Genomic DNA, 24,672 nt, shown 5'->3' with positions numbered 1-24,672 from the left:
TTTACTCTTGGTAGGAATGCAAATAAGCATTTTTCCTAAAATGGAAATCTCTCTATCCATGTCTGACACTGCAAACACTTTTGAAAACATCACTTTGTCGATCATGTCAAACCACATACTGTCTAAAATATAATGTTGAGAAACAGATGAATAACCACACATTTTTCACCATTAACTATTGCTTCCATCCTGCTATAGAAAATAAAGTGATATCAGTGTTAGCAGGAGAAGGAAGGACAGGGGATCTGTGATGTCAGGACATTTGTTAATGATAATTAATATTGTCACAATAAGTGATAATAATAACACATAATGAATGTTGTAAGAACAGGTTAATATAAGGTCATGACTGTTGCCCAATCACTGGCCTCAGGAAGGGTCAGGCGGGACCAATCAGAGCAGCCATGAGGGATTTTCACACAGGACCCGATAACTCCACGCCACCACACTGAAGTCCAAACCATGGACACAGTTTTACCAAACAAGAACCTCTGTGCTCAAGCTGCAACCTGCTGGAGCTCTGCCCTGACAGGATGTGTTTTTTGTAAATTGTGTAACTTTAATTTTTTTTTTAATGCATGCTCTTTTCTGCTGTAACAAAGTAAATGTTCCTTCTGTGGGACTAATAAAGGTATTCTGATTCTGATTCTCAATAAAGTGTTCTCTAAATTCTACAACTTCAAGTGAGACATTGTAACTTTTGAAAGACAACATTAGGTACTCTTACCAATGGTAATATTTATAAGCAATGCGTTTTACTGTTGCTAAATTCATTAGTTAATGTGTTTTGCTCTTAATGCCTCTTGTGGTCTAGTAGGTACGGTCTGATTTTTTTGAGCTAGATATTGCTGTATAAAAGGACAGAACTATGTTTCTGTCATGAAGACATATTTGTCTTCAGGACTTCTCTCCACATGAGACACTTTTACATTTGTTCTAGCATTTAGCTGCATTTTATTTATCAACTATTTGACCAAAACCCCAATATTCTAAAGCTAAATACCAAAAGCTCATTTGTTTGACATCCATGGGGATGTTTATCATTTATTATGTGTTCCCAAGGCCCATTGCTCTGAAAATACACAACAAACCAAAGTTCATGACTAATGATTATTGAGAATGACTGCAAAGGCTTGACCTGCCCTATCCTTCCTACGATTGGTCCACCAAAGTTATTAGCCTCATCCTACCATGTACTAGCCAATAACAGACAGAGTAGGGAGGGTCATGCCTTTGCCATGGTAGGAAAACAAATCTGTCATTCTGTAAAATAATTAGCCATCTGCTTCTGTTTGTAGTAGGCAGAATATCTATTTTAAGAGCAATGGGTCTTAAACAATGGGCATTTGTTTTGGGGTAACACACTGTGGGACAGATGGGCATTCGGTCCAATGGAACATCTTTCCGACAATTGTTGTTTTGGAATAATGGGCAGTCCTCAAATTCACTTCAGGAAGGAGGTTGTGTATCACAACCTTCGATCAAATGGTCAATCCAGGCTACACTTGACAGAATGACACAATGTAGTGTAATTCTTAATTCTTTGTCAAAACATGGAAATCAATTTGTTTTGGGGGCTAATCCAAGCTTCTAGCAAGGGTTGTGCTGAGTAAGCGTGTCCTGTGTGATTCAATAAGGGAGGGGGCCAGATATTGACTGCTCGGTTCTTCTTTGAAGATCAATATATGACAAAAGCCAAGGCAGAACAGAAACAGGCAGAGGGAAGCGGCTGAAGCGATGAGGCGTTCATGGACCACAGTGTTTCAGATCTGTCCTGTTCATCTGCTGGGGGGCAACCTGTGTCTGGACTGTGACTGTGGAGGGGGGTTGACAGACTGGTGGAGGCTGGTGTGGGGGAGTGTTGCCCAGGAAAGGTGTTGGTTACTGTGGGTGGGTGGAGGAATATTCCGTTACACTGTGGTTTGTTCCTAGAAACATGGACTTCAAGATTAAGGCAATGTCGGTGCCAACTTCCTGTGGTCAGACTTTCTAGTGTTCATATCAAACATGGTGCTGTTGGCTGTGGTGAACCAGTGTGTGCTTTCACAGCACAATGATGGCGATATTTCCACCGTGCATGTAGCCTCTAAACACAACTTCATGCTACGAAAAATGACATAGAATATTGTCCAAATTGTGTTAGAAATTCTCCAATAGCCAATGTATAGGCTAGTGCTAATGGGGAATGAGGAACAATAGACTAGTGACTGGCTTTCCATTTTTCCTGGCCAGGATATAACAGACTTGGAGGTTAACACAATATGTGCTGGTATTAGTGTCAACTTCTAAGATGATTCTGAAAAGTGAGAGCTCCGACTGGGATCTCAGTATCACCATGTTTAAGTGAGACTGGTAGCGAGGTGTTGCCAGTGGGCTTAGTCTTGTTTTAGTGGCTACATAGCATGCCAGTGCTACAGCTACAGCTAGGGGGCATGCTCTCTGAGACTGTAACTGAGGTGAGTCTCACGCAGGAGGCACAGGGATAGCCACCGGTGCCGAGGCCCCCGCGGCAGCCCCCCCTGACCCTGCCGCCGCCGCAGGCACCGGGGCGGGCGAGGGCGCCAGTAACTGCTGCAGGCGGCGTTTGGGCTGCAACGCCCTCAGAGGGTTGAATCTGAGGAAAAGAGACGAAGAAAGAGAGGAGGACACCACAGCCACAGATTTAAGAGTGTGTACGTTACCATAACAACCAAGGACCACCAGTTGCAGTTTAGGAGGGCATTTATCTGTCTGTGACCAATGCATAAATCAAAGGCTCGGACATTTGGATGAGACTCCCGATTACAACACTTAGAACACAATCAGTATAAGTGCATTTTGGCACTTTTAATTGGCTTGTGATTCTTCAGCTTACCAGCCAATATCAATGCCAAATAGGCTCTCCATTTGATTTAAGTAGGGGACTGAATCAATGCTGTAACAATCATATATTGTGTACATTAGGTATAAAACATACATTCTGGTATTGCCTCGTTTGCACTGCAAAGAGGGAACATTTAGTCTGAGGCTTAATGGATGTGGAGAAAGTCATCACTGGTGCTTATAGACAAGGAAAGCTCAATAACACGGCCTTATCCGTCAACATGTATCCAGTAAACAGGCTGCGGATGTCCAGTCGCTGGAGGAGAAAACACATCAATACACTCAATAAACTGGGCTCAGGTTGCAGTAGCTGTTCAATGTCAGTGTGTAGGAGGCGGCTCACTAAATACATCTCATTGACAGTAATTCCTCCACTCTTCCATGGGGATCATTAGAGCTAAACAAGAAAAAGTATAGACAATAACTGCAGTTAAAGATGACACAACATAGAGGGAAAAAAACTGTTATAAATCATTTTTACACTAAATAAAAATATAAACGCAACACTTTTGTTTTTGCTCAACAATTGCAAGAACTGGATGTTTTCAGCCTCCAGGAATTGTGTACAGATCCTTGCAACATGCGGCCGTGCATCATCATGCTGCAACATGAGGTGATGGTCGTGGATGAATGGCACAACAATGGGCCTCAGGATCTCGTCACGGTATCTCTGTGCATTCACAATGCCATCAATAAAATGCACCTGTGTTCGTCGTCCATAACATACGCCTGCCCATACCATAACCCCACCACCACCATGGGCCACTCGATTCACAACATTGACATCAGAAAACCGCTCACCCACACGACGCCACACACGCTGTCTGCCATCTGCCCTACAGTGAAAACCAGGATTCATCCGTGAAGAGGACACCTCTCCAACGTGGTTTCTAACCTATTGCTGCATCAGCTGTCCGGGTGGTCTCAGACGATCTTGCAGGTGAAGATGCTGGATGTGGGGGACCTGGGCTGATGTGGCTACACATGGTCTGCGGTTGTGAGGCCGGTTGGATGTACTGCCAAATTCACGGAAACACCCTTTGAGACGGCTTATGGTAGAGAAATTAACTTTCAATTCATGGCAACAGCTCTGGTGGACATTCCAGCTGTCAGCATGCCAATTGCACGCTCCCTCAAAACTTGAAACATCTGTGGCATTGTGCTGTGTGATGAAAGTGCACATTTTAGAGTGGCCTTTTACTGTGAGCAGCCTAAGGCACACCTGTGCAATAAACATGCTGTCTAATCAGCATCTTGATATGCCACGCCTGTGGATGGATGGATTATCTTGGCAATGGAGTAGTGCTCACTATCACAGATTTAGACACATTTGTGAATACAATATGAGAGAAATAGGGCTATTGTGTTCATAGAAAAAGTCTTAGGTCTTTGATTTCAGCTCATGAAAAATGAGAGCAAAAACAAAAGTGTTGCATTTTTTTTTGGTTCAGTGTAGTGGACCTGGGCACCTCACACTGCAAAATGCGTTCATACTCATGCTTTATGGGGTTTTCCCTTTCCTGTAGTGTTATATACAGGGCTGCACATAACTGCACATAAAAAAAAGAGCACCTTGTCATTTGAAAAAAGGCGTATTTGCGTACCAAAATTGAGAGAGGGAGAGGGAGAGGGAGAAGAGAAAAGAGAGGAGAGAGGAGAGAGAGAGAAAGATATTTGCGAGTTGCATATGAACTCAGGGTCGGCACGTAGCACTGGCGTTATAGATGTTCGCCTAGGGAACCAGATCTGGGGAGGCGCTGCGCTGGCAGCTCTGGGAGGGAAAAAACATTTTGACCGTTGGTGCTCATCCTAATTTTCGGCCTTGATGTAACAACATTCATAATTAAGTAAATGTAACACCCTTTTCACCCCGGTTACACGTTTCATTTGCCCTGTACGATGGGCGCTGTAAGTGATGAAAATGGGAGATGTTGGCTTATCTGGCGCCCGCAGCTCACAGCCAAAATGCGAGTGAGCGAGGGAGAGAGAGAGAGAAGGGCGCACCGCCTGGTGTTGTTATTGGAATCTGGTGATATATATATAAGAAGAAGATGTTTCTACAATAATGTGGAGGGAGAGTCCTCTCCAGTCAGACTGAGAGGCTGATACTACAGCTCAGTGAGGTAAAGGACTCTGAGTGTTTAGATAGTTCACTTTAGTCTAAGTTCAAACAGTTTGGTCACAATTTATGTAAACACATATTTCCAAGGCACTCCTTTATAATTATTGGGATAAACAGGTTTGAAATCATTCCAATGTATACTATAGGACAGTAACCAAAAATATCCTTTAAAACTGGAGAGATAAAAAAAAAAAAATGCAAAAAAAAAAAATGTTAAGGTAAAATAAGATATGAATGAACAACACAAATAAAATAAGTTACATTCATTTGTTATTGGCTATGGTAGGTTATTGGTTATGTTCACATACTTATTTGATTACATCCACTTGTCTAAGATGACAACAGAGACTTTCAACCCAAAACCAGCAGCTAATCGCAGACTCAACCAGAGAGGAAGTAGTAGGCCTACATCATCAGCTACCATGTCTGACAGAGAGGAAGACAGTGAGGAGAACAGTCAGGAGGGTAGTGATGACAGCTTGTAGGATTACTGGTCGTGCTAATGTTGTCTTGTGTTCACCTCTGCATGTGTGTTCTGTGTTCACCTCTGCATGTGTGTTCTGTGTTCACCTCTGCATGTGTGTTCTGTGTTCACCTCTGCATGTGTGTTCTGTGTTCACCTCTGTATGTGTGTTCTGTGTTCACCTCTGCATGTGTGTCTTGTGTTCACCTCTGCATGTGTGTTCTGTGTTCACCTCTGCATGTGTGTTCTGTGTTCACCTCTGCATGTGTGTTCAGTGCCGTGTGTCTGGCAAATAAAGTCAAGACCCCCTCAAAAGTTACGGTTTATTTCATTTTAAGGATGAGCACCAAGCAACATCTCCAGGTGCTCCTTTGAGAACCAGGGCAAAAAAGTTATGTGCACCCCTGATTATATAGGTTATGTGCATGTAAATTGTCCTCAAAGGCTAAAATCCCCAAATTCCATCAATTGAACTCCTTTGATTATTTCCATAACACAGGGGTCATGAAAGGAGCGTCCACGTCGCGGCCCTGGGAGTATTGACGAGATCGACAAGATCAACAAGATCAAATAGATCGACTAGATATTGCTAATCCTATCACCACTACAAGCAACAGTTACAAGCTACAAAACAGCCACAAGCTACGCTACAAGCCACAAGCTACGCTAGCCGCAAGCTAGTCTGCACAAGCTACGCTACAAGCTACGCTGAAAGCTGTAAGTAAGCCACAGAACACCAAGAGAAAACATCATGCCTGGAGATAGACACAAAGGACGATGCCGTAAACGAGGGACCCCCTCAAGACCGGCATTGACAGTCATATCTGTGAACATTGAAGGGTTCTCCTCTGCAAAACAAACCATCTTAGCCGACCTATGCAGCAAGCAACACTGTGACGTCCTCTGCTTGCAAGAGACGCACAGAGGGAGTGAAAACAATCGCCCCACCATACCAGGAATGGTCCTGGCCATTGAGCGACCTCACCGGCAGTACGGCAGTGCTATTTTTGTAAAAACAGGCTCAGCTATAGAAGATACAGATATGTCAGATGGCCATAATATCGAAGTCCTATCTGTTGAGCTAAGCAGTGTTGTAGTAACATCTGTCTACAAACCACCACCTGTAGACTTTGTATTTCCCCAGCCAATCCCCAAAATACACGGCAAACCACAGATCGTTATCGGTGACTTCAACAGCCACAGTACCCAGTGGGGCTACCCTGAAATGAACAAGGATGGAGAAGCAGTAGAGGACTGGATGGATACTAACCAACTAAGTCTGATCCATGACCCCAAGCTACCACACTCGTTTTTCAGTGCTCGCTGGAAACGTGGCTACAACCCAGATCTCACCATGGTCACAAGTAACATTGCTGGACTGTGTAAAAAGACGGTGCTGGACCCTATTCCATCAAGCCAACACCGCCCCATTGGGATCCTAATCAATGCGGCTGTAGTCCCAACCATCGTGCCCTTTAAAAGGCGCTTCAATTACAAGAAAGCAGACTGGAAAGGTTTCACCAACGAGCTGGAAGAAAAGATCACAAACATAATACCAGTTAGCAAGAACTACGACCAATTTGCTAACCTGGTGCTGAAAACTGCTCGGAAACATATCCCACGAGGATGTAGAGTTGAATATATACCGGGACTTTCAAAGGACTGTGCAGGACTCTATGACAACTACGTCAGCATGTTTGAAGCAGATCCCTTCTCAGATTAAACAACTACCCAAGGCGAGAAGGTGATGGAAAGCATTGCCCAAGAGCGAAGCAAGACCTGGAATGCTCTTATAGAATCCACAGACATGTCAAAAAACACCAAGAAAGCATGGACACTTATTCACAAGCTACGAGGTGACCCTAAAGCAGCTCCTCAGCACCCAAAAGTCACGGCCAACCAAGTTGCCAACCATCTGCTCGAAAATGGAAAGAGTAGAAAGAGAGGGAAAAAGACCAAGCTGAACCGCAAGAAATACACAGAGGACCCTGCTTTTACAAGACAGCTCACTATGGAAGAGCTGGAAGGGGGAATCTCTATCCTCAAACCAGGAAAGGCAATTGGACTGGATAATATCGCAACGGAACAGATCAAGCACTTCGGTCACAAGGCAAAGACGTGGCTCCTACAGCTCTACAATGAGTGCTTAACAACACACAAGCTTCCTAACATCTGGAAGAAAGCCCACATTATAGCACTGCTGAAACCTGGGAAAGAACCATCCGCTCCCAAGAACTTCAGACCAATCTCACTTTTGAGCCACACCTACAAACTCTTTGAACGTCTGATCCTCAACAGAATTGGTGCCTTTGTTGACGAACACCTCATCCCTGAACAAGCAGGTTTCCGCCCTGGCAAGTCGACAACTAGCCAAGTACTCAACCTCACCCAGTACATCGAAGACGGATATGAGGAAGGGATGGTAACTGGTGCGGTGTTTGTCGACCTCTCAACTGCCTATGACACAGTCAACCATAGACGTCTCCTCAGTAAGATCCTGGAGACCACAAGAGACACCCGCCTGACAGAGCTGATTGAAAGCATGCTTGAAAATAGGCACTTCTTCGTTGAGCTAGGAGGAAAGAAAAGCAGGTGGCGAAGACTCAGGAATGGCCTCCCACAGGGAAGTGTGCTTGCACCACTTCTCTTTAACATCTACACCAACGACCAACCAAAAAGTGTAGACACCCGCCGCTTCATCTATGCAGACGATCTTGGCATAGGTGCACAAGCCACTGATTTCAAAACTGTGGAAGACAGACTCTCTAACGCTCTGGCAGAGCTAACACCTTACTATGAAGAGAACCACCTACGTGCAAACCCATCTAAGACACAGGTGTGCGCCTTCCACCTGAGAAACCGTGAAGCCAAGCGCCAACTGAAGGTCAGCTGGTCAGGAACCTCCCTTGAACACTGTGAGCACCCAGTCTACCTAGGGGTAACCCTGGACAGATGCCTCTCTTTTAAGACCCACACTGAGAAGACCAAGTGCAAAGTGAGTGTGAGGAATAACATCATCCGCAAGCTCACCAGCACGACCTGGGGTGCAAACCCACAGACTCTGAAGTCAACCGCACTAGCCCTTGTAGAGTTATATTTGTATTTATTCATGTTAGCAAACTATGGATAAGCTTAAAATGGGAATAATTTGGGTAAAACTGTGAGCTGCATTTGGGGCCTGTTGACATGTGTTTTTGAGGACAAAGGAAGATGGGGGAAGGTGAAAGCATGTCCTGATTTGCATTCAACTTAGAACGAGCTACAGTGGTTGTGATGTTAAGAGAGGTCCCTTGGGTTTCTCTGGTGGTTATCAACAGTAGCAGTTAAGTGAATACTGTTCAAACAATACCTGTGTTTGTGTTTTATATTGATTTCTCTGTTTTATCCTTTCATAAATGTAAGGACTACAAATGGCTATAAACATTCTGGGCTGGTTGGAGTAAACAGGGTTTTATGGCTCTGTGGGGGAGGTGTAGGTATGCAGGCCTTGAGACCTTTTGTTGGAAAGTGAGCCTGTTTGGTTTCCTGCTGCGTTTCCTGCTGCGTTGCGTCTCCCAATGAGATGACCTGAAAAGATGACCAGCTGACCTAACACCAAACCCCTCCTTCTTACTCTGATATATCTCCGGAGGATCCCTGGCGTTCGGCCTCTTCTTCACATGCTGCCCTCGGGTGAAAGTAGCTCATGCAGTATGCGGACTAGAGCAGGAGTAAGCCGGCATTACTCCTTAAGCATTGCAATATAACTGTAATATATCATGTTGTATTGTAATGATTGTATTGCATTGTCATATTGCCATTAAAGTAGATTATTGTTAACGGTTACTTTGTAGATATGGATTCCTTCCTGTATTATAACCAGCTTCATAGGAACGCGCGGAGATTTGAAAAGCGGACCAGTTATCCCTCCAAATCTCCAACAAAATGGTGACCCGACGTCTAGAGATAACGAAGCTGAGGAAGAATTCAGACGCTTTCAAACATCTCAGACAATCAGCAGGACTCTGCAACTTTGCAAATAAGGTAAGCAGACGATGAAAGTCGCCTGTCTGTAATTGGATACGCTAAAACTTTAGGATTGTCTGTAGGCGTTTCACAGTGTTTTTATAGTTTAAATGGAATATACAATGCATATTTTACTATGTTAGGAAAGTTATATACAAAACGTAAACGTGGATCGACAGGTAGACGGAAGTCCTGCGTGACGTAAATAGAGCAGTTTGGCGCGGATCTGCAGGTGAATATTCCTGAGTGGCGTAGAAATGGTGCAGTTTGTGTGAATGCGAGGTTTGAATCCTGCACGGCAAAACCTGAAAACTCGATATATCAGATCGAGTCGCCGTTTAAAACTGGGGTTTAAATAACAGACCAATGCTAAAAGCTTAAAGCCAGAGGTCTGTTATATATTAAACCAAGGTAGAGCGTTTCCCTTTGTCTGGAAACTTCTGCTGCTGCCATCTAGTGGCTGAAAGGGGGTATCACACCCTTGAAACTTCTGCTGCTGCCATCTAGTGGCTGAAAGGGGGTATCACACCCTTGAAACTTATGCGAGCTTAGAGTTTAATCATTACATTGCTGGCCGGTATTGTTTGGTAAACTGGTACAAAACAATAAGGGATTGAACATTTTTTACAACGACAGCACCAGGAGATGAGTAAACTCAAGAATCTGTAGAGTGTAAATACATTGTGCAAAACACATTTTACACTCGAACTGTTTGCAAATGTAGACAATATAAATAAATGTTCAGAAAGAAGACATAGGCCTACACTTGATTCAAATTTCATTACTGTGATCCGATTGGTGTGCTCTGCAGGTTTACTATTGTTCGAAGTAACAGTGGGATTTAAAATGAGAGAAGATATGGAGATGTTCTTTCATAGTGTGTGGAATATGTGATGCTGGAAACATGTAAGTATTTCAGAGTTGTGTTGGGTAAATATGTAACAATGGATGAAACAATTTTTGATGTGAGTTTTTGTAATATCATAAGTAGACATTAATTATGTTGTTTAGATGGCATTTAACAACTAAGACAGATAGTATGATTAGAAAGAGACAGAGTGGAAAGGGTTGGATTTATTTAACATCAGTGTGCTAGACTTCTTATAGGTAATGTGTACCGGGACCTGGACTCCCCCTCTGAGTTAGAAAGGCTTTGATCCCGACCCTCCAAGCAGACAACGAGACCTAACCCAACAGGAGACTCCTCCTTCTCCATCGTACAGACAGAGAACCAGAGCTGAACCAACAACAACAACAAGACTACATCAAGACTGCAGCCAGAACTATCTCCACCTGTGGCATCCAGAACCAAACCAGCATGCTGACATACAGAGAGATACTCTCATCGGTCCCTCAGACAGGACATGAGAGCAGAATCCGCCCTCCATAAAAACAGCAGAGAGACTGTAAAGGAGGAGTGCAACAACAGTGGCATGATGGGGCTGCAGATGTGACTGGGCCAATGGCTGCCTACAAAAGTTACAGCGGATGGATTCAACAGCTGATGGACTGAAGAGAAGACAGAATCAGAGGAGTTGGCATGGTCGATTAGAAGTGAGGAGGCCGGGGTCACGGCTTGAGAAAACCAGGGGAGGAGGAAAGGAGAACGGGAATGAGTGAGTTACACATAAACACACTTATTCACGAAACGCACATTTAAATAACTTGAATTAACTTCATAAATACGTAAAGACAGAAAGATTTATTAATCATTTGGTAAATTAAAAATAGCAGTAAAGAGGAAACTATTAAAGTAAAATGATAATCATCCTAAAACACACTGACAGAGTAGAACCATATTCTTCAATATTTTCATCAGGTTAACAATTCATTCTTTAAGACATTTTTATTCACGTGTGAATAAAGTAGCGGTCTCATTGGTTACAATATTGATCACCATTAAAAGGATAGTTTTAGGAACCACTCTATAGGACAAATCGTTGTTTGTATTAATGGCTAGTGCCAAGCCACATATTAAATTCCAATCTAAAGTGTTGATTTCACCATTGTGGCATAGTTATTACCAGACTTCGGTTTTAAATCCTTGATAAAGGAGGGAGTAATTGTTGCATGTTCGGACACCCAAGGTTCCACACACTGCTAAAGAGTTTAACATCGTTTTTTAAGTAGACCAGAATTATAATGAGCTATGAAATGCAGAGCGACACAGATCCTAGTAATGTTTTGACTCAAGATAATAGTTATTGTACAAAAGTTTCTGAAATAGATCATTAGACATTTTAATTAGTAGTGGTACTCGAAGGAAGTGAGTTTTGTACCAAGTTTCAGGAAAAGTGGGAGGCGGAAGTCCCAATGACAAGTGAGAATCATCTTGAAAATTATAGTTGAAATCGTGACATATTTTTGTAGACAAAGGATACTGGCCTATGCTGAAATGTCAAAGTCTCTGCAGAGCACGACACATGGCCAAAAAAGACGGAGACCAACTGACCTTTGACCCTGACCGACAGTGTAACTTGACAAGGCACTGTGGATGACTGACTCTGGGGTGAACCTGACCAAACTTGACATGACGACCAGACAGTGTGAGTGTGAATGTATGCCGGCATGTGATCAGTGTAACTGCATGATTCTAAAACAATAACTAACCAAGCATGTTTTTGGACTAACATATTATTTTGGAGCTCCAAGGGAAACGAGAGGTTTCCTAAAAATTCCACAAAAAGGGGAAACCGCACATGTGATATTTTCCTCTCACATGAGTTGGCGGTTTGCGAATGTAAAAGCTGGAGATTCTGTTTCTTTTAGGCCTGAAGGACGGAGAGGAACACTTCTTTTCACTGAAGTGTTCACTGTGGAAATAATGATAATAATGTTCGTTATGTCCCTAACCAATTACCTGACAGTTTTTGTTCCCCTCCCATTACAGGCTTTTGTTACACATGATTTCATGTGTAAAAAGGGGGAGTGAGTATAATGTATAAATGTTAACATGGCTGTAAAATTCACAATTTAAATTTTTCTTTTAAGGATTGAGCATTGAATGTAATTAACCTGCTCCATATCTGGGGATAAGATACTGTTTGATGAATGTTGAGATGTTTCTAAATATTGATTTGAATTATAACAGGTAACACAGAAGCAGTGGCCAAGGGGCTACTGTGAAACCGAAGAAGTTGACCTGTGATAATGAAACAATTTTGTAATATTTTAACAGACATTAGTAACTGAGGTTTGAAATGTAGAAAGAACATATTACAGTTAAAGATAAAACATAGTAGTGTATTGAGACAGAATTTAATTTAGACAACATCCTGTAACTAGCCTGGTAAAGAAGTAAGAGCCATATACTTTATTGTTTAGGTCATTATGGGGATATACATTTCATCTAAATTTATAATAGAAAGACATTTGATGACAGTTTGTTGGAATTCTGTATTCATTTTTTCAGCGTGATAATATCTAAGCACTGACAGGTAGAAGCAGTATCACCAGGAAATCATTCACTTTGTTAGCATCGTGATTTTGGTTGTTTTTGAATCCATAACATTAGTGTGTTTCTTTACCAGAAACATTAGCAGTTCATATTATATTTAGATTTTAAATAGGATTTCATTTAAAAATAAACACGGATGCTTGTCAGAAATTCAGAGCTATTGAAATATGTTATTTAGTTTACCTAAAGATGTTGGGGTTCTTATTTAGTTAGCACAATCCAAGTATTAAGATTCTGAAGCTGCACTGGCAGATAGGAGGTCTACAATTAATTTAGAAAACCTGTTCACAGACGGCTGTTGTTTCAAGACACCCCACCAAGAGGCTCCAAGTGGGTCAAAACAGCTGAGCGTAGGCTTGAGGGAGTTGTATCAGATTTCTCCACACAGGTCACCGGCGCCAAAAGGGGGACCCGAGAAGCACGAGGACAAAGTGGCTCAACCCCAGGCTCTCCGACCCCGACCGAGTGACCCAGCGGACCTCTTATGCCGTCTGCCTGGGAGAAAAGGGGGACAGCTCGTACCACGGGAGCCAGTGTGCGGCGGGGAAACCACCTACTAGGACCAGGGGACGACATCAGGACGGACGTGGCCCTGGCAGACGTGGACTACTCGGAAGCAGCAGACTGGAGGAGCAGGACCCTGGAGACATCCTTACAGCAGACGACCCGGGAGGCATCCTCAGCGGGCCGGAGAAGGAGGACCCTGGAGACATCTCTACAGCATCGACCCGGAAGCCGCCATCAGCGGGACGAGGAGGAGGAAGACATCTCTCTAGCAGGCAGCCCAGAAGCTGCTGTCAGCGGATTTGGGGAGACAAAGACACGGCAAGCCGGGACGGCGCAGCAGAGGAGTCTACTTTGCTCTGATCAGTTCTACCCGTGAAGGGAAAGCTGCATCTCCCCCTCCCTATTAGCTGTCCTTGTGGGCTATTCCTCGGGGGGGGGGGGGGGCTGATGATTCTAGCACTCAGCTACCCCCTCATGGTTCCTTCACTGCCATGGAAAGTGGTGTTCTGTCTCCATGAAGGTTTCAAGTACTCTGAATACCAGCTTCGGATGGATTTACGGACACAGTAGAAAAGAATGACCGTGGGTATATTTCAAAATGCCTTGTCTAAGTTTATCTCTGGAGAAGGAGATAAAAAGGGGGATTTGTAGAGTTATATTTGTATTTATTCATGTTAGCAAACTATGGATAAGCTTAAAATGGGAATAATTTGGGTAAAACTGTGAGCTGCATTTGGGGCCTGTTGACATGTGTTTTTGAGGACAAAGGAAGATGGGGGAAGGTGAAAGCATGTCCTGATTTGCATTCAACTTAGAACGAGCTACAGTGGTTGTGATGTTAAGAGAGGTCCCTTGGGTTTCTCTGGTGGTTATCAACAGTAGCAGTTAAGTGAATACTGTTCAAACAATACCTGTGTTTGTGTTTTATATTGATTTCTCTGTTTTATCCTTTCATAAATGTAAGGACTACAAATGGCTATAAACATTCTGGGCTGGTTGGAGTAAACAGGGTTTTATGGCTCTGTGGGGGAGGTGTAGGTATGCAGGCCTTGAGACCTTTTGTTGGAAAGTGAGCCTGTTTGGTTTCCTGCTGCGTTTCCTGCTGCGTTGCGTCTCCCAATGAGATGACCTGAAAAGATGACCAGCTGACCTAACACCAAACCCCTCCTTCTTACTCTGATATATCTCCGGAGGATCCCTGGCGTTCGGCCTCTTCTTCACATGCTGCCCTCGGGTGAAAGTAGCTCTGTAGTATGCGGACTAGAGCAGGAGTAAGCCGGCATTACTCCTTAAGCATTGCAATATAACTGTAATATATCATGTTGTATTGTAATGATTGTATTGCATTGTCATATTGCCATTAAAGTAGATTATTGTTAACGGTTACTTTGTAGATATGGATTCCTTCCTGTATTATAACCAGCTTCATAGGAACGCGCGGAGATTTGAAAAGCGGACCAGTTATCCCTCCAAATCTCTAACACCCTCTGCTACTCAGCTGCTGAGTATGCCTGCCCAGTATGGGAACGAGCTGCCCATGCCAAGAAGCTGGATCCCGCCCTCAATGCTAGCTGCCGCATTATCACAGGCTGCCTGAAATCAACACCTACAGACCGTCTGTACATCCTGGCAGGCATAGCCCCACCAGAGATACGACGAAATGCAGCTAGCAAGAAAGAGCGCCAACAACAGTCTACTGACCAAAGACATCCTCTCTTTGACCATGTGCCAGCCAAAAGCCGCCTTAAATCCAGGAAAAGTTTCCTGAAGAGCGTCCCACCCCTCGGAACACCGAGCATAAGCAGTGAAAGAGTCACTCGGTGGGAAGAAAGACTTGACAACCTCCCATCAGCAACAACAATGGAGCTAAAGGCGAGCGAGGCACTGCCCCCTGGAGCAGACACTACGCAGTGTGGAAATGCCTAAACAGAATAAGATCTGGTGTTGGACGTGCAAAAGCCACTCTCGCCAAATGGGGATACCTAAATGACGGGACGTTGTGTGTGACTGCGGCATTGAACCACAAACCATGCAACATCTCCTGATATGCCCCCTGCTGGAGCAACCCTGCACAACATCGGACTTGGCAGAGTTTAATGAGAAGGGACAGCAATGTGTTCAGCTGTGGCTGAACCACATCTAACCAAGCCCTGTAACTGACTGCCTTGTGGACACGATAAGAAGAATAACACAGTGACATCACTATGTAACACTTGTGCTTCTTTTGGCAAGGCCTCCACCACATTGAACGTAATAGGCCAAGGGGCGGGACATCTCTAAGCGGTTGACCAATCACAACAGAGCCGGCCAGCTAACCAATCAGAGCAGACTGGGCTCTGGTTTCAGACAGAGGGTGAAAAGAGGTGCTGCAGCACAGTATGAGAAAAATAAGGAGCTTTTTGAACATTAAAGCATGGAGACATGTCACAGTAGAGGCATTGAATACTAATATGAACCTGCAAATTAGCAGAATAGGGCCCCTTTAATTCCCAAACACTGACATCATCAAACAGGAAGTGGCTACCTACCGGCGAGAGCCCGACCCAGACCTCCGATTGGCTGGAGCAGGGGCAGACATGGAGCCGGAACACCTCTTGCTTAACCTTTAGCTTCTTCTGTCCTCACTCCGTCTCTCTGTTCTGCAGCCTGTGGGAAACACACATGACCACACACACACACACACACACACACACACACACACACACACACACACACACACACACACACACACACACACACACACACACACACACACACACACACACACACACACACACACACAGGATGAGTTTTGCTGACTGCCTCTGCGTCAGGCTGCTGGTACTGCTGACTCAAACTGACACTTAGCTGGCAAAGATAGCTCAGCAGCCAATCACCTTCCAGCACTGTGTAAGCCCTGACCAATCATCACTCATCATCATCTCTGGTTGAGGACCAGTGAGAGTGACATCAGTGACATTCTCATCTGTGTGTGAGGCAGAGGGTAATACTCAGACTCCTTACTCAAGTAGAAGTAGATATACTATGGCCTTAAAATACTCATTACAAGTAAAAGTCCTGAATTCTAAATGTTACTTAAGTCAAAGTAAAAAAGTATTATAGTCAGAAGGTAGTTAAGGTAACAAATATACCCATGCTGCACAATGGCCCATTTCAGAAAAGTACAGAAGTATTTTTAGCTATATGTACTGAAGCATTAACAGTGAAAACTTCTCAGTATGCAGTATTTTCAAAGTATTATATTATTATAGATATCATATTATCTTTTTTCTATACTTACAAATACAAGTCATGTCATTTTAAACTCATATCAAATCATAAAATACACACTTGATTATTAGTACAATATTGCATCAGATCATTTGAGCATACATTTCATTTTATGTATAAAAATTAACTTTTAACTACTGCATGAGTGTTAAATAAATGTAGTAGAGTAGGCAAGGGCCTCTGAAATGTAGTGCAGTAGATGTTTAAAAGTCAACACACTCTCACTCCATAATCGTCCAGGAGCGACGTTTGGTCAGGGTCCCGTGGCGTGCAGTTGTGACGCTCCTAGGCTCCTTCAGCTTCATAAAGGGACGTAAATAGATTTCAACTGATTGCAATGTATTCCCATCTGCGGCGGGATTTGACGCTCATGGAAGCACGGCATTCGTTTGTGTCGGCTGCCCTTAAAGGCAATGTGAGCCACAATTCCCATTGGATAACGGAGAATTGTACTCCCGGAAGTAAGTATTCCCCTTACTGTTGATTGATTTTACAGTGATATCTGCACTACTCATCGACTAAAAAACACCAGATTATCCTAGTTAATTACACAACATTGATTGGTTTAAATTGTGTGCAATGCTTTTGTATTTTTCCCCAAACAAATATTTTTTCGGAGTAAAGGATGGCAGAAGACACTACACTACCCAGAATCCCCAGCTATCGTTTAGGAATACACCATGTGCTCTGTTTGACAAACCCCGTTTTTTTCACTATTCATTCCAATGGCTGGCGTCTATGTCACGTGATCTTCAAATTTCTCACTGCAGAAAAAAAAACATGGCCGAACTTCGTTTTATTCTCGGTGGAAAATGCCTATTTAAAAGTTAGTTTGGCCATTAAAATGCGTTTTGATGTAATTTGATGCGAGAAATACGAGTTGTTATTTCAGATTATGTGTGCAGTGGATGTACATGATCTTTAGTTTGCTAGTTATTACGAAGATTACTTCAGGAAATTGCGTCCATAGAACGTTTTCATTGTTACCAAGGTGGTTGCTAGGGACGCTGCTATCGATATTATTTCTGTTATGTTGTGTAACTGTTTAATGGTGTTATCTTTATTGCTACCCCCTTCCGCGTCAATGTATAGTGTTGGTCCACAGCGCAAACGTATTAGTTTAACAAAATCCGCATCTAAAGATACGTTATTTTCCCCTGTGCAATTCCAGTCTCACATCTCAGAGCACATCAGGCTTGTTTGAGACAAGCGAGACCTGCGCAGTTGCGATCAACGTCTTGCTAGTGCGTTGCATGATGGTTAGTCATTTTGTCCGACTTGGGGCCCTTCTCACTTCGGTTAAATGGATTCCTTGCGTCCCTCACTTGCGTCGTTTCCCTGCGACTCTCCCACCAGGGAAGCATGGAGAGACGCAAGGAAACCACGAGAAGCAGGGAAATGAGTTTTAAGAGCAATGGGACGTCCTTTCCTCCGGAGCGTCACGTGAAGCGACGTCCGTTTGTGATGACGCTGCACAGCTGATCGTCTGACAGCAGCCAGCTCTGTCCCCGTTATTTCCACACACACCCCCGCCTCTGTTAGTACACATTTACTGACACAAACATTTGTATCATCTGTTGTAGATCCAAATACATTAAATAAAATAAGAACTCATTCCCAAAAAAGATAAACGCCATTCTTAAAATGTATAGGCTAAACGAAAAAAGCGATCATGAAAATGTTTCCAATAAATGAATAAAATGATTTTTGACCACTTTGTTGTTCAGATATATCACATATTTGTAACTAAATGATACATTAATTGAAACAAAACACAGTAGAAACTGAGGAGTGAGTCTCGTGAGTTTCATGTATTTTCTTCACTCCGCTGGGAAACTGCTCTCATGTCAAGAAGCATCAGATCAGTGCCTCGTCCAATCAGTGAGCGATACACAGTAAGGGGGCGCGGCGAGTGATTTCATCGAAGGATGATCTGGTGGTTCCTCGGTTATAGCTCCTCGATTATCGCTCCTCGCTCCTCCGGCAAAAATAAGGCGGGACGCTACTCAAGATGGCGCAGACAAATCAACTTCCGGTGAGACCGAGACCGAGGAGCGAGGAAATGAAAAATAAGAGAAGTGAGAAGGGCCCCTAGTCTGGAGGCTCGCCTACATGAGACGTTGAAATCTCGCGGGACAAAGACGCCCGCAGCCTTGAGAGCGAGACGTGGCGAGGCGGCGCAGTTCCTCTCCACGGGAAGCGAAATGCTTGATGGGAAACGACTCGCTGGTATCTCGAGCTGAGCGCTCATTGGTGGTTTTTACCACGTGCTGCTGATGAAACTCTCCAATTGGCTCGGCAAAAGTTTGTTGTTGTTTTGTGTCAGTTTTACGTCGCCACATCCATTCCCATTTTTCATCATTGTTCCACAATATTTATCATCATGAAATTAATATCTATATATTTTATACTATACTTGCACTGCTTACCGTTTTCATACTTTATAGGCTATATCTTAGCATATTAATACACACTGTTCATACTGCTCACAGGCTGATATCTAGTGTATGCATACCCCTCACTGTTTATTCATCATTCAATATTTTATTCTGTCTATTGTGTCCATTACTTTTCACTTTATTGCTTGTTGCACCTGGTTAGAAGCTAAACTGCATTTCGTTGTCTCAGTACCTGTAATATGTGCAATAACAATAAAGTTGGATCTTGAGCACGAACAAATGTATTTACTTAGTACATATCTGACATTAACGATTAAACACATGTGTGCATTCTCTATAAATGCAAACCGAGTCAAGCCGACTCCGTAGGTGGTGGTGGTATGCACCTTAAAGTTGTTTGCAATCCGCCAAAAAAACCGAGAAGAAGAAGAAGAAGACGAAGAAGAAGAAGAAGAAGAAGAAGAAGAAGAAGAAGAAGAAGAAGAAGAAGAAGAAGAAGAAGAAGAAGAAGAAGAAGAAGAAGAAGAAGAAGAAGAAGAAGAAGAAGAAGAAGAAGAAGAAGAAGAAGAAGAAGAAGAAGAAGAAGAAGAAGAAGAAGAAGAAGAAGAAGAAGAAGAAGAAGAAGAAGAAGAAGAAGCCGACTCCGAGCTGTCCGACTTCAGGGTTGCGTTCCGATAATCCAAAAATCAGCTCCTAAATTCTAACCCTATCTCCTATTCCTTGAACTCTGAGTGAAACGTCATGGGGTTAAGGGATAGTGGATAGGATAATTCAAAAGGATTTAGGAGAAGAGACCGCGGTACTTTAGAGAATCGACTTCACTTTCACTATCCGACGTGTTTATGATGCGCCAGCGGACGTCATGAATGTGCGTCTGCTGCTGTGGGGAAACTATGGAAACTACAGTTTTCTATACAGCGGACTACAACATGGATGTATAATAAGAACGAGGGACTACTGTAAACTCATCTAGAAACTCTGCACCGTGCTCTGATGCTGTTGCTTTATGCTTTATGCTTTATGAACGTGGACAACAGAGAAACATATTCTTCATGACCAAAGTTGGAATTGAAATAAAAAAGGAAAGTGAAACTTATGCTCGTCACCCTCTCCCTCCGGTCCACATTAATACAAATGATCCCAATACGTATGATTGTATGAAAATATCTTAAAATCAATACAAATGTATTTATTATAAACGTTAGTCCTTAACATCTGTCACTGTGTATATCACCATTCAAACATCTTTTAAAAGTTGAACAAACCCCACACAGCTCAGTAAAGACTGTGAGATGTTGACTTTATTTGATCATTTCAGTAAAAACTAACGTTCATATTTCTCTTTTTGATTATAATACTGATGAACGTTCAGAAAAAAGCACTTTGGCAACTTACCACATACGTTTTAAAAAGCTTAATAAGCACCGTAACTTTCATGATATCATGTCTCGGTCATAATCGGCTGTTTCCGTGAACGGCCGACTGTTGTGATGGCAAATGCTGCAGCTGCAATGCATTGTGGGGCAGCATTTTCTCCTCTCCTTTCGGTTAGGGAGGTCCAGTGGTTCCTAAGCTAAAGGAGGTTATAAAGGAAGTTTGAAACCTCCTTTCCTTTCATTTGGAGAATTGGAACGGCACTTATCATGGCTGCCAGTGACGTAACAAAATGGCTGCCGGGTCATTTCACTCGGTTAGGAAGGTTCCTACGCTAAATGGACTATTGGAATGCAACCCAGGTGAGCTTTTTGAGACCTCCCCCGGCTGCGATCGGCTATTCTCGTCTACTTTCGAGGCGAGCCGCAACGCGTCTCAAACAAGCCTATCGTCAACAAAAAATACCGGAAACAGACCGAAAACGTTTAAAAAATAAATAAAATAATACTTCCGAGTGTGCTTGCTTTTCTCTTTGAAAGTCATCACATAACGGCATTGTAATACACGGTTCGGCTGCATTAAATATTACATATCTGCCGCAGTTCTCTATTTATAGAGCCCTGATGAGAAGACTTCTAGACAAACATGAGGAACTGCCGCCAACACTGAAAACGTGACGTGGATCATAAATAAACAACATCTTACATTTATTTTCACACAATACGTCTCCTTGCAGTATCAACACTAATTCGGCTGACTTTTATATTTGATCCAATTGGTAGATAGGCTGTATTTACACCATAAAGGTGCACAGCTGATATAAAGGGACACCTAGTGGTTAAAGCATGTTATTGAATTTCATTATTTTTATTATTAGATATTAATAGGATCCCTATAAAATATATTCAATACTCGTTATTCTCTACTAATAGTTAATTAAAGACTGTATATGACTATTTTGCACATCCCTTTCAAGATTTCAAGATTTTCTAAGGTTTATATATCATATACACAAACGGTGTAGTTATGCAATGAATGGAAAACTTGGGTCGCAGGTTCCTCAATAGTGCATTACAACACATCTATCAATATTTGTGCATACCTCCAGCAATAGGCGCATTCACACTGCGGTACTTTTCCCACAAAGGTTCATGCGAACTTAGTTCATGTGAACTATTTAGTTCGCATGAACTAAGTACAGATCGCGTTCACACTGGAAAAAGTCCGTGGGGGTGGATTAGGCAAATGAAGCCGCTGACGTCACTTCTTCTTCTTCTGCTTTGGGTTTACTGGCAGGCCGCAAACCACTTCACGGCGTATACTGCCGCCCAAAGTCCCTGGCCGGAAGTCCCCGGAGTTGCTTCAGTAGAAGCTGCTGGGAGTCCCAGCAGCTTCTACTGAAGCCTTCCGAGTAAATCGCCAGAACGCCGACACCTCCTCATCTCCACCGCTCCCATGTTTTATTTTGTGTTGCCATAAGTTAGTCTCTCTGCGTTTCTGCGCTGGGCTAATGCTAATGCTAATAATGCGAGGATAATAAAATGGCGGCTTCACAAAACTTTTTGGGAGTTTTACGGGGCGTGGTTTGCAATCCGCCCAGCCAATCAGAAATATAGCTCTTTTCTCACAAGAGAGCCGCACGAAAGTCCCTGCTCTCTAGCAGGGACTTTCGTGGGGGTAAAAAGGTTCACATGAACTAATTTTAGTACCGGCTCTTTTTGGTGTGAACGTGATAAAAGAGTTCACATGAACTAAGTTCCCTTTGTGGGAAAAGTACCGCAGTGTGAATGCGCCTAATGTTAACTATAAGGCGCATTCACACCACGGTACTTTTCCCACAAAGGTTCATGAGAACTCTTTTATCGCGTTCGCACCAAAAAGAGCCGGTACTAAAATTAGTTCATGAGAACTGCTAGAGAGCAGGGACTTTCGAGCGGCTCTTTTGTGAGAAAAGAGCTATATTTCTGATTGGCTGGGCGGATTGCAAACCACGCCCCGTAAAACTCCCAAAAAGTTTTGTGAAGCCGCCATTTTATTATCCTCGCATTAGCATTATTAGCATTAGCATTAGCCCAGCGCAGAAACGCAGAGAGACTAACTTATGGCAACACAAAATAAAACATGGGAGCGGTGGAGATGAGGAGGTGTCGGCGTTCTGGCGATTTACTCGGAAGGCTTCAGTAGAAGCTGCTGGGAGTCCCAGCAGCTTCTACTGAAGCCAGTCTCCAACTCCGGGGACTTCCGGCCGGGGACTTTGGGCGGCAGTATACGCCGTGAAGTGGTTTGCGGCCTGCCAGTAAACCCAAAGCAGAAGAAGAACAAGTGACGTCAGCGGCTTCATTTGCCTAATCCTCCCCCAGGGACTTATTCCGGTGTGAACGCGATCTGTACTTAGTTCATGAGAACTAAAGAGTTCTCATGAACTAAGTTCTCATGAACCTTTGTGGGAAAAGTACTGCGGTGTGAATGCGCCTTATGTTGAAGCACTTATTTTAACTGATATTATACATATGTATTATACTCTTATAAGATGTATGTAGATATTTCATCTCCGGGCCTTGTCAGGTATTGAACAATCAATAAATAAAGAACACAGAATTATTAAATATAAAACACCGAATTTGTGTGATTATACTAAATGATTTACAAATAAACACCACTGCATATTTACAACTGTTACACATGCTGATGTAACGCAATCTACCTGCATTGCATTACTCTAAACGTGTAATAACGTGCTTTAACCAGTAGGTGGTTTGGGTTAAAAAGCTGTCAAGTTTACAGTATTAACAAAATAAAATATACTGCTGTTTCTGGTTTAGTTTACGACGGATATATTTAGTTATTGTTTTGATATTTGTAACACAAAAGCGATGGAAAAAACCCACAGCAACACAGAAAAGATGGTCTTAACATGACCCAGCGGTCTAGTAGTTAATAAAAAACAATAATATCAAAACAAAATATTACTACTAACTTTATTGTGAAATTCAAACTGAACGGTAAAAGAATAGTTTCCGGTCTATTCTGAGCCCGATCTCTGTAGATAAATAAAAATAAAGAACTACGACAGATGTGTAATATATTTAATGCAGCCGAACCATTTATTACAATGCATTCATGTGAAGACTTTCAAAGAGTAAAGCAAGCACTGCTGAATAAAGTATGATTTTATCTTTTACGAAACGTTTTTTTTCATATGGAATGCAGTTGGAGGTCAACCAATCAGAGAGCTTGAGAACTAATCACGGGGTTTGTGTAGTGTCGTGTAGTGTTGTGTACTGTCCGCGGCCGCAGCTAGACCACAATTCTCCGTTATCCAATGGGAATGAACGCTCACATTGCCTTTAAGGGCAGCCGACACAAACGAATGCCGTGCTTCCATGAGCGTCAAATCCCGCCGCAGATGGGAATACATTGCAATCAGTTGAAAGCTATTTGCGTCCCTTTATGAAGCTGAAGGAGCCTAGGAGCGTCACAACTGCACGCCACAGGGACCCTGACCAAACGTCGCTCCTGGACGCTTAGGGAGTGAGAGTGTGTTGTTAAAGTAGCATCAAATTGAAAATAATCAAGTGAAGTACAACTATGTCAAAATAATAGTTCAGTAAGAGTAAATGTACTTAGTTGTGTTCCACCACTGGTGTTAGGACATTTCTGTGTGTCCACATTATAAGTAAGAGTTCCCATTTGCCTCTGAGTACTCAGACACAAGTGGCTGTGTGGATCCAGGGAGATGAAGACACATAATCTCATAAACATGAATCTCTTTCCCCATCAGAGCTCAGCTGGCATTATGTTGCTAGAAAGACCAAATGCAAATATGTTGCTGACACTCCTTGGTATTTGTGGTGAATGTAATGAATATCTGCAAGCATCAGAGAGAGAGAGGCACAGTGAGTGACAGAGAGAAGGAGCAGGCATATGGAAGGGAAGTGAGTATTCCCATCAATAATACATCAAACGCAATTTAGCGGCTCTTCTGTGCTAGGTGTGTGTGTGTGTGGGATTATTGGGAATAAAGCCTTATAATATAATCTCTTTGCTTTGTCACATAAATGACAGATTATTAATTATTATAAAGCTACCTGCTGAATAACTTTAACCATATCCAAGCTCTGTTGAATGAATTTAGCATTGCTCAATAATTTCAGGTTTTTACAGCGTTAATGCTTTCAATGGATTCTTAAGGATTACGATTTGTAGAGTTTTT

The 24,672-nt window shown here is 42.9% G+C and overlaps 1 protein-coding gene across 8 annotated transcripts in view; it reads right to left on the bottom strand.

Moving 5' to 3' along the window:
- snphb (syntaphilin b) overlaps positions 1-24,672 on the bottom strand; it is a 63,599-nt gene that overhangs the window by 7,365 nt on the left and 31,562 nt on the right. For 3 of the 8 annotated variants that reach the window (XM_034218499.1, XM_034218500.1, XM_034218503.1), the window contains exon 2: positions 15,945-16,062. In XM_034218499.1, the coding sequence (XP_034074390.1) occupies positions 15,945-15,994 (50 nt within the window). In that variant the 5' untranslated portion in view covers positions 15,995-16,062. Of the gene's footprint in view, positions 1-1,797; positions 3,451-15,940; positions 16,063-24,672 lie in introns of those variants that run through there. The other 5 variants (XM_034218496.1, XM_034218497.1, XM_034218498.1 and 2 more) reach the window with 4 other exon arrangements.

Source organism: Gymnodraco acuticeps, unplaced genomic scaffold (assembly GCF_902827175.1).
Source record: "Gymnodraco acuticeps unplaced genomic scaffold, fGymAcu1.1, whole genome shotgun sequence".
Taxonomy (NCBI): Eukaryota; Metazoa; Chordata; class Actinopteri; order Perciformes; family Bathydraconidae; genus Gymnodraco; species Gymnodraco acuticeps.
This window is presented reverse-complemented; position numbering and strand designations above follow the sequence as displayed.